Genomic DNA, 10,391 nt, shown 5'->3' with positions numbered 1-10,391 from the left:
ATTAGTTTCACATGTGAAAGAGCTTAAGTGCCAAGGGAATGAGGCTGAGTCAACAACTCCTTGAGCTGGGCACTGATGAAAGCAGTTTTTCCCATCCTCCAGTCCAGCCTCCTAGTTGAGGGCTAAGGGCTCAGAAGACACCTCACCCCTGTTGAGTTATATATAGTTAGAAAATGCTGCATGCTGTGTCAGGTCCCAGCCAAGAATAAAAATAAATGGATCTTGCACATGCTGTTCATTTGGGATCTGTCACAGTGTATACATGTTTATGTGCATATATGTATGTGTATACATGAGGGCATGTATTTGGTGTACACAGGTTTGTGCATGAGTGCCTGAAAATCTCCATTTTTCTTTGTGATTTGCTATTTAAGTCCTTGTGTAGCTCTGCAGAAAAATACATTCACCATCCTATTTGTAAATAAGAGCTGGAACTTCTATTACGGGCAGAGAACAGAGGCTAGGCCCCATTTCCATGGGTCCATGTTGGGTATGTGAGGTTGGAGACTTCAAACCAGAGGTTGGTTTGGGATTTCTGAATGCAGCTATGACATATATGTGACTATCAGGAGGGAGAAGGGTTGATGTGTATTAATTCTTCTGACTTGTGCTCTGTTCTCCCTACAGCGTGAGTGCATCTCTGTTCACGTTGGCCAGGCTGGAGTTCAGATTGGCAATGCATGCTGGGAACTTTTCTGTCTGGAACATGGCATTCAGCCAGATGGCACCTTCAAGAATCAGTCCAACAAGGTCAACGATGATGATTCCTTTGCCACATTTTTCAGAGAGACAGGCACAGGAAAGCATGTGCCACGGGCTATTATGGTAGACTTGGAGCAAACTGTAGTAGGTCAGTATAGAATTAACAATGGAAAATGGAAAAGATCCTACTCTTATGCGGGTCAGGGTTGGGGTCTTATGGTTTCTCTTTCTTGGACAGATGAAGTGCGGACTGGCACTTACCGTCAGCTTTTCCATCCAGAACAGCTAATCACTGGAAAGGAAGATGCAGCTAATAACTATGCCCGTGGTCACTATACCATTGGCAAAGACAGAATTGACTTGGCATTAGATCGTATCCGTAAACTGGTAAGTGATAGTACATCAGAAACAAGATTTGGGGCTGGTGGCATGAGTAGGTTAATAGGACATATATGTCAATTGGCAGCTCTTGTTTCGCTCCCAGTAGGGTCATTGGTTCAGAGTAGATACTGATTTTTATTGTAGGTCAGTTCCCAGATGGATGGAAGACTCAGACAGAAGCCTAAAATGTAGGTTCCTGCAGCTTAAATACTTCACATTTATCACTGTAACAGCAAACCAGTAGTGATACCAGTCGAGCCCACACCATTATGTGAGAGGTTGTTATTGAGTCTTTTCCCAGGAAGACCTGGGCTGATCTCTGTGCTGTGTTTTGATGTGTACAGATGTCACAGCTTCAATCTCAGGATGCGCTCATGGAAGTCTCAGAGATTTAGACTGATTCCTTTTGTTCTCTGTTTGGCTTTTCAGACCGATGCCTGTTCTGGGCTACAGGGATTCCTGATTTTCCACAGCTTTGGTGGGGGCACTGGCTCTGGCTTTACCTCCTTGTTGATGGAACGCCTCTCCCTGGATTATGGCAAGAAGTCCAAACTGGAGTTTGCCATCTACCCAGCCCCTCAAGTCTCCACTGCCGTAGTGGAGCCGTACAACTCCATCCTGACCACTCACACCACCCTGGAGCATTCAGACTGTGCCTTCATGGTGGACAACGAGGCCATCTATGACATCTGCCGTCGCAACCTGGACATTGAGCGCCCCACTTACACCAACCTTAATCGTCTCATCAGCCAGATAGTTTCATCAATCACTGCCTCTCTGCGCTTCGATGGTGCCCTCAATGTGGATCTGACAGAGTTTCAGACCAACCTGGTGCCCTATCCTCGCATCCACTTCCCCTTGGTGACATATGCACCCATCATCTCCTCTGAGAGAGCCTACCACGAGCAGCTGTCAGTGGCGGAAATCACTAGTTCCTGCTTTGAACCCAACAACCAGATGGTGAAGTGTGATCCCCGTCATGGAAAATACATGGCCTGCTGCATGCTGTACCGCGGTGACGTGGTCCCCAAAGATGTCAACGTAGCTATTGCTGCCATCAAGACCAAGAGAACTATCCAGTTTGTGGACTGGTGTCCAACAGGCTTCAAGGTAAGAGGGACAAAGACACACTGGCACTGTATATTAAAGGGACATTGTCAAGTAGTCCAGCCCAAACTGTGATTTCAAGTCTTGAACATTTTTCATTTGTGAGAAAAGGGAATGCTTAGAAGTGTGTGCATGTGTGTGTGTGTGTGTGTGCGTGTGTGTATAATCTTCAGTTACTCCTTTGGAGAATGAACATGCTACTTACACAGCCTCTTAAGCAGTCTCTGCGCTCCCTGATCTCCTATCCTGTTTTGGTTGCTCTCCCTTGTTCTCATGGGTTATAGCTGAGAAATGAATAGTTCCACATGGATGACTTTTGCCATTATGGTAATTTAATAGTGTGGTTTCAGCCTCCTAATCTCTCTCTTTCCAACCATATATGAGGCTACTCTGACTTTTCCACCACGTTTATTTGACTTTTGTTGTCTCTCTGGATCCTCTTTTCTCCCTCACTCTTTTTCCTCCCTCTTTCTTGTTCTTATTACTAGGTTGGAATCAATTACCAGCCTCCCACAATAACACCCGGAGGAGACCTGGCCCAAGTGGAACGTGCCGTCTGCATGCTAAGCAACACCACAGCCATCGCTGAGGCCTGGGCGAGACTGGACCACAAGTTTGATCTGATGTATGCCAAGAGGGCATTTGTGCACTGGTATGTTGGTGAAGGCATGGAGGAAGGGGAGTTTGCAGAGGCCCGAGAGGACTTGTCTGCACTGGAGAAGGACTACGAGGAAGTGGGAACGAACTCATTTGGAGAAGAAAATGACGGGGAGGAATCTTAAATACACTTTGCCCCTTGCTGCATGCAGGATTGTCTTTGTGTCTTTTTACTGCATGTGTCTTCATTCCTGTTTGTTTTATACACACAACAATTCCCATAAACTGAATATTATGAGGTCCATGTTCCAAGAATGCTCTTTCCTACCCCTCAAATCACGGGACAATGATCATATGAGATATGTCCACCTGCTCCTAAGTCATAATTCCTAGGAAGACAACAAACCTTAGATATCCTGCCAATGCATCCTGGGAGAAAATTTCTTTTTGAGCCGAGTCCCACTGTATTATAATGTAATATTTACTATAATTTATTCATCTAAAGATTCACTCATGCATCTCCAATATCATTTGACAAGTTTTATTTGTAATATTTGCTTTAAAATGCTCTATACAGTTGTGGCAGTGAGACTTTGAAAAGACAAAGGATTGCTGTTGCAGGAACCAATGTTACTGAGCAGCAATGCTTATCCATAGGTTCAAATTAGTTGGAAGATAAGTCAATAAAGCCTTCCTAGTTTACAATGCTATGAGACCCCTCAGATTATTTCCTGCTCTTTCGAACATTTGATGTAGGAATCCCTGTTGTAGCTTTCTGAAAACTGTGTAAATGCCTCAGACAGGGCTTTTGCAAATGACAAAGGGGCTGATCGCTCCTTTATATTAAGTTCCCTTTATACTGTCTTTGTACTGTAAAGGGCCTTAAAGTTAGATTTACCCTTCCTTTTGGATCCCTTATCACACTAGAGCATATAAAGTGGCCTTAATATGAACAAGAATCATGCCCAGAATTTTTAAATGTTCATGTGCTCATTATTATTAACGTTAAAAAAATACTTCTATGACACTAGTCTTCATTCATGATCACTTATATGCAAAATAATAGAAGCTGTTTAACCTGATGGAGTCAAACCAAGATGGCTTTTACAAAAGGAAAGTCACACTTCTCTAACCTAAGCGGATTATCTGAAAAAGTTGGCATAGTAAATAAACAACTATTAAAACAAATAAATAATCAAGTTTTAAACAAGACATTGCCACTTCCCTCATGATCAACTGATGGGAAACAGAGATGTAGAGAGAGATTAATAATGAGAGGCTTCAGGATATATTTTTAGAAATCATGCACAGAAACGTTAAGAACATTAAGGTTGCAAAGTCAACCACTCAAAAGTTAAGAAATGCCATAATTAAGATGGTCTGTGCTACCTTAATTCATCCCCCACCCCTTGTGCATATGCATTAAGATATTGTCTTTAATTACATTATCGCATCCTATTTTTCCCACCGAACTCCTGCCTCATTCAGTGCACAGGATGGACAGTGCTCACTTAATAAGCAGCTATTTGATATTTTGTTTTCTCCTAATTCTTTAATGTGTGGCCCCTGGCCATATTTACTTCACAATATTAAATCCTGTTCTTATGATAGAATTATTCATTTCCTCATGGGCTTTCCTTATGCACTTATCATTGTAGTATCAGAGTGCTTCACATATATTAAATTAAATTATTTTCACAACTATGTGAGCTGAAGGGATGGCATCATCCCCATTTTACAGATAAGAAACTGAGGCACAGAGTGATTAGGCCAAAAGTTTCCACCAAGTTTGAGATGAACAGGACCTGATTCTTCAGAGGACTTATTATACAGACCTTTCTATGTTCAAAGCATAGCTCCCACTGACTTCAGTTGTAGCTTTGAATGCTCAGCACATCTGCAAATCAGACCTCAGGATGTCAAGTTGGGCACCCTGAAAATGAGGAACACACAGTTAGTGGCCACCTGTGAAAAGTTTGGCTTAAGTGAATTGCCCAGAGTCACACAGGAACTTTGTGGTAGAGATATAATCCAATTCTACAGGGCAGCATTCAACTGCCTTAACCATGAAACTGTTCTTTCTCTTCCTGCAGTTCCTTGTCTCATTCACTACAGACCTTCCAACTCTTGCAACAAACGAGGAAGGGTCCCATAGACAAAGTGTCCTTTACTATACAACCCTGATTCATCCCCAGAGCAGTTCTATCCTTCAGTGCACTGAATGAGGGAGAAGATTTCATGCCCTGGTTAGTAGGCCAAACATAATAAGCTGGAAAGCTTGATGTGGCCCCTGGGCCACTAGTTGCCCATCCCTGATTCAGGGCTTGTCTCTACTTACTGGGGATTGATGCTGTGGCGATCGATCCACCAGGGGTTGATTTAATGGGTCTAGTGAAGACCTGCTAAATTGACTGCTGATTGCTCTCCCATCAACTCCGGTATTCCACTGGAATGAGAAGCATAACGTAAGTTGAAGGGAGAGTTTCTTCCATCGACCCAGTGCGGTGAAGACACTCCTATAAATCGACCTAAGATCCGTCGACTCCAGCTATGTTATTCACATAGCTGGAGTTGCATAACTTAACCCCGTAGTGTAGACTTGCCCTTAGATGATTGATCTACAAGAGAATGGCATGCATCTGGGACAACAGAGAAGTATCAGCCTTTCATGAGATAAAGATGTAGTTTACCAGTGCCATCATGCTAGCATATTATAATCCTGCAACCAAAAGTAAAGTGAAAGTTCAGTAGGTTTAGAGGCTATATTGGGCCAAGATCAGGAGGACAGTACTTAAAAGCCTGTATGTTATACAAGCAAGGTACTTTCAAATTCAGAGGTCTGATACTCCCAAACAGAGAAAAAGGTTTTAGCTGTTGTGTGGGTGTGTGGACAAATATGTCTCTATGAGACTGAATTTGGTTTTATTACACATAGTAAATCACTCAAGATTATATTCCACCAAAATCAAAATCCTTGCCAGAAGTGACAGATGGGAATTAAGGTTGTTACAATATTGACTAAAATTTTTATTCCAACAAAGTATATACATCAGTGCAGCTGGTGCATTATCAAGACTATCTCCTAGAGTATATAAGATTTGTAATCCGGCAGCAGAATATGTCTATTTTATAGTTTACACTGTTGTTCCCCACATTTTTCCTCCTTAAGGGGTAGAAGCAGCTTCTGAAAGAGATCCAGACATTATCCACCTTAGACACATTAAGGAGTCATTAAAGTGAACTTGTATAGTGGTGCCCAAAGATCTTTACAAACAGACATTGAAAATTAGGACACGAAGAGCTACTGGTGCTGTGTGGATGAAACCACACTGGAGAATGTTAATGGCCAGTGTAGACACAGAAGCAGAACCCATGTCTGCTGCATGTCCATCCTGTCAATTACTGGGCCTTTGGCCAAGGCCAAAATTTATATCCAGTACAGAAATATCATTAATACCCTGTTGCCACGGTGGGCCATTTGTTGGTTCTTGTTGATTATTGTTCCCAGTGGCAGGAAGTGTCCTTAGTGAAAAGGCTACACCATCACCATTCTTAATAACTTTGAGAACATAGTGGAAACATATGAGATATCGAAACTCTTTTTCAGTGACAATGATTCTCAATTTTTGTCCAAGGAATTTTGGTATTTGTTACTGGATAATAGTATTTTGCAAGCCAATGGGAAGGATGAATGTCAAAATAGAACACTTTGCCGCATACTTAGAATAGTGCTTAAAAAAAGATAGAAAACATGAATTCTCACATTTTTTGGCATATCATAATGCATCCTATATGATCATTGAGAAAAACCCAGCAGGGCTACCCTTTGTTAGGAGGTTCCATACAAAAACACCAGAAGTCTGAACAGTTTTAACCGAATAGACTGTATAGAACAAGAAAGAGACTACAAAAGAAACAACAATGGAAATGTTGAGACCAAGAATACATTAATCACAGATGAAAACTGTCATAGTACCTGGTATGTAACTGTAACTGAGAGAGCCAATCTCAGGTCAGCAGGGCCGGCTTTAGGCCAATTCACCCGATTCCCCTGAATCGGGCCCTGCGCCCAAGCCCCAGTATGGGGTACTGGCAAGAGTTAGTATGCTGCACTGGGGTGGCCTGGCTTCCCCAGGGGGCAATTTAAAGGGCCTGGGGCTCCTGGCAGAGGCTGGAGCCACATGCCCTTTAAATTGCCACCAGAGCCCCACTGCTGGAGCCCTGGGGTAGGGCTGCGAGGCTCTGAGGGCTATTTAAAAAGTCTGGGGCTCCCGTTGCTTCTACCACCCTAGCCCTTTAAATAGCAGCGGGAGCCCTGCTGCTTCCCCAGGGCTCCCTTGGCTATTTAAAGGGCCAGGGTGGTAGAAGCAGGGGAGCCCAAGGCCCTTTAAATAGCCCCCAGAGCCCTGAGGTAGCGGGGGTGGGGCTCCAGCTGCCTCTGCCACCCTGGTCCTTTAAATAGCCTCTGGAGCCCTAGGGCTCCCTTGGCTATTTTAAGGGCTGGGGCATCAGGGCCACCCAGAGGATTCAGGGGGCCTGGGGCAAAGCAATTTTGGGGGCCCCTTCCATAAAAATAAGTTGCAATATCATAGAATACTATATTCTAGTGGGGGCCCCTGTGGGACCCAGGGCCTGGGGCAAATTGCCCCACTTGCCCCCCCCCGGGTGGCCCTGTGGGGCAGTAGAAGCAGGGGAGCCCTGGGCCCTTTAAATAGCTCCCAGAGCCCTGGAGTAGCGTGGGGCTCCAGCTGCCTCTGCCACCCCAGTCCTTTAAATAAAGCGGGATGCCTGCTGCTTCCCCAGGCTCCAACGGCTATTTACAGGGCCGGGGCAGTGGAAGCAGGGGAGCCCTGGGCCCTTTAAATAGCCCCCAAGCCCCGGGCTGCTGCTGCTGCTACCCTAGTGGGGGAGGGAGGAGGAGGGGGCACTTACTGTACAGGGTGGTCTGTACCCCCTGCCCGCAGCCAGCCCCTGCTGCACCCTCTGCTCACACCAGCCCCGCACCCCCTGCCCACAACCAGCCCCTGTGTCCAGCCAGCCCTGCACCCCCCTTTTTTCACATTTTTTTTTTTTAGTCATCCCTGCTGGGGCCCTGCTGAAAATGTTCCAATTGGGCCCCGCACTTCCTAAAGCCATCCCTGCAGGTCAGACTGTCAGAAAACAGGGCAGACACCCCACATTGCTGGTATATTCTGTAATTAGATTTCATCAAACCAGTAATAAACATGCACTCCTGAACTATGTATTAGTCCCACCATGAAGCCACAGACAATCCCCTTAAGCTCTCCAGGCCCTTTTTACCACCCAGACAAACTAGACTTTATGCTGAAAGGTTATTAAAACTGAAATCACCACACACTAGGTTCTTCCAACCCCAAAGGATCGGTCACTTACCGCAGGTCAATGGATGCTTTGGATCACAAACCAAAAACAACTGATAGCTAATAAATTTTTAGTTTACTAAAGAAATTGGTTAAGAAAAAGAAATGAGAGTTATTCAAAGGTTAAAGCAGGTAATGTTCATAACAGGTGAGTCAAAGATTGTAAGTCCAAAATGACAGCAGAGATGGGTTTCTGCTTAGGTTTCCATAAATGTCTCAGGACTGCCCAAAATGGCTTTGGGGACCTCTACTTGTATCTGGGACACCCTCTGACAGTACTGAAATAGATCAGAGATCTAAAGGATCATTTCCAGGATCCAGTATTTTATAGATCCTGCCCACAGAAGATAAGCCTAAAATAGTTAGGCAGGTGTTCCTAGCACAGCATGGGCTCTTGTTTTGTTGACTCAACACAGACAAAGTTTGCGGATATCCCACTGTCCTAGACAATGACCCATGCTTTGAAGTTAACAACCTTCTCATCTAAAGTTCTAAGGCTTCAATCGTGGTTGATGGGGCATCCAGTTACAGAGACATGCAAAGGGAGGAGGTGTTGCCTTATATATTAAAAATGTATACACTTAGACTGAGATTGAGATAGAAATAAGAGACAGACTTATTGAAAGTCTACGGGTAAGGATAAAAGGGGTAAAAAACAAGGGGGATGTCATGGTAGGGCTCTACTACAGAGCACCAAACCAGGAAGAAAAGGTGGATGAAGCTTTTTTTAAACAACTAACAAAATCATCCAAAGCACAGGACTTAGTGGTGATGGGGGACTTAAACTACCCAGACATCTGTTGGGAAAATAACACAGCAGGGCACAGATTATCCAGCAAGTTCTTGGAATGTATTGGAGACAATTTTTTATTTCAGAAGGTGGAAAAAGCTACTGGGGGGGAAGCTGTTCTAGGTTTGATTTTGACAAATAGGGAGGAACTGGTTGAGAATTTGAAAGTGGAAGGCAACTTGGGTGAAAGTGATAATGAAATAGTAGAGTTCATGATTCTAAGAAATGGTAGGAGGGAGAACACAATAAAGACAATGGATTTCAAGAAGGCAGACTTTAGCAAACTCACATAGGTAGGTAAAATCCCTTGAGAAGCAAGTCTAAGGGGAAAAACAATTGAAGAGACATTATTAAGGGCACAAGAGCAAAGTATCCCACTGCATAGGAAAGATAGGAAGTATGGCAAGAGACCACCCTGGCTTAACCAGGAGATCTACAATGATCTAAAACTCAAAAAAGAGTCCTACAAAAAGTGGAAACTCAGTCATATTACAAAGAATGAATATAAACAAATAACACAAGTATGTAGGGACAAAATTAAAAAAGCCAAGCCACAAAACTAGATCAAACTAGCTAGGGACACAAAAGGAAACAAGAAAACATTCTACAAACACATTAGAAGCAAGAGAAAGACCAAGGACAGAATTACTGTTACTTAGTGAGCGGGGGAAGACAATAACAGAAAATGTGGAAATGGTGGAGTGCTTAATGATGTCTTTGTTTCAGTTTTCACCAAGAAGGTTGGTGGCGATTGGACATCTAACATAGTGAATGCCAGTGAAAATGAGGTAGGATCAGAGTCTAGAAGAGGGAAAGAACAAGTCAAGAATTACTTAGACAAGTTAGATGTCTTTAAACCACCAAGGCCTGATGAAATGCATCCTAGAATACTCAAGAAGCTGACTGAGGAGATATCTGAGCCATTATCTTTGAAAAGTCATGGAAGACAGGAGACATTCCAGAATACTGGAAAAGGGCAAATATAGTGCCCATCTATAAAAAGGAAAATAAGGACAACCCAGGGAATTACAAACCAGTCAGCTTAACTTCTGTACCCGGAAAGATAATGGAGCAAATAATTAAGCAATCAGTTTGCAAACACCTAGAAGATAATAAGGTGATAAATAACAGTCAGCAGGGATTTGTCAAGATCAAATCATGTCAAACCAACCTGATAGCTTTCTTTGACAGGATAACAAGACTTGTGGATGGGGGGAAGCAGCAGATGTGATATATCTTGACTTTAGTAAGGCTTTTGATACTGTCTTGCATGATCTTCTCATAAACTAGGGAAATACAACCTAGATGTAGCTACTACAAGATGGGTGTATAACTGGTTGGAAAATCATTCCCAGAGAGTAGTTATCAGTGGTTCACAGTCATGCTGGAAGAGCATAAGAAGTGGGGTCCTGCAGGGATCGGTTCTAGGTCTG

General features: G+C 43.5%; 1 protein-coding gene across 1 annotated transcript; it reads left to right on the top strand.

Annotated features, from left to right (window-relative positions):
• The first annotated feature begins 449 nt into the window (after positions 1–449).
• On the top strand, positions 450–3,202 carry LOC115639891 (tubulin alpha-8 chain-like). The gene is made up of 5 exons (XM_030542833.1): positions 450–520; positions 628–850; positions 941–1,089; positions 1,513–2,193; positions 2,679–3,202. Exons 1-5 carry the CDS (start codon positions 476–478, stop codon positions 2,970–2,972), a joined length of 1,392 nt encoding a protein of 463 aa, XP_030398693.1. The 5' UTR covers positions 450–475; the 3' UTR covers positions 2,973–3,202.
• Positions 3,203–10,391: the final 7,189 nt, after the last annotated feature.

Source organism: Gopherus evgoodei, chromosome 1, assembly GCF_007399415.2.
Source record: "Gopherus evgoodei ecotype Sinaloan lineage chromosome 1, rGopEvg1_v1.p, whole genome shotgun sequence".
Taxonomy (NCBI): Eukaryota; Metazoa; Chordata; order Testudines; family Testudinidae; genus Gopherus; species Gopherus evgoodei.
The sequence above is the reverse complement of the archived record's forward strand: the minus strand, read 5'-3'. Positions and strand labels throughout refer to the sequence as shown.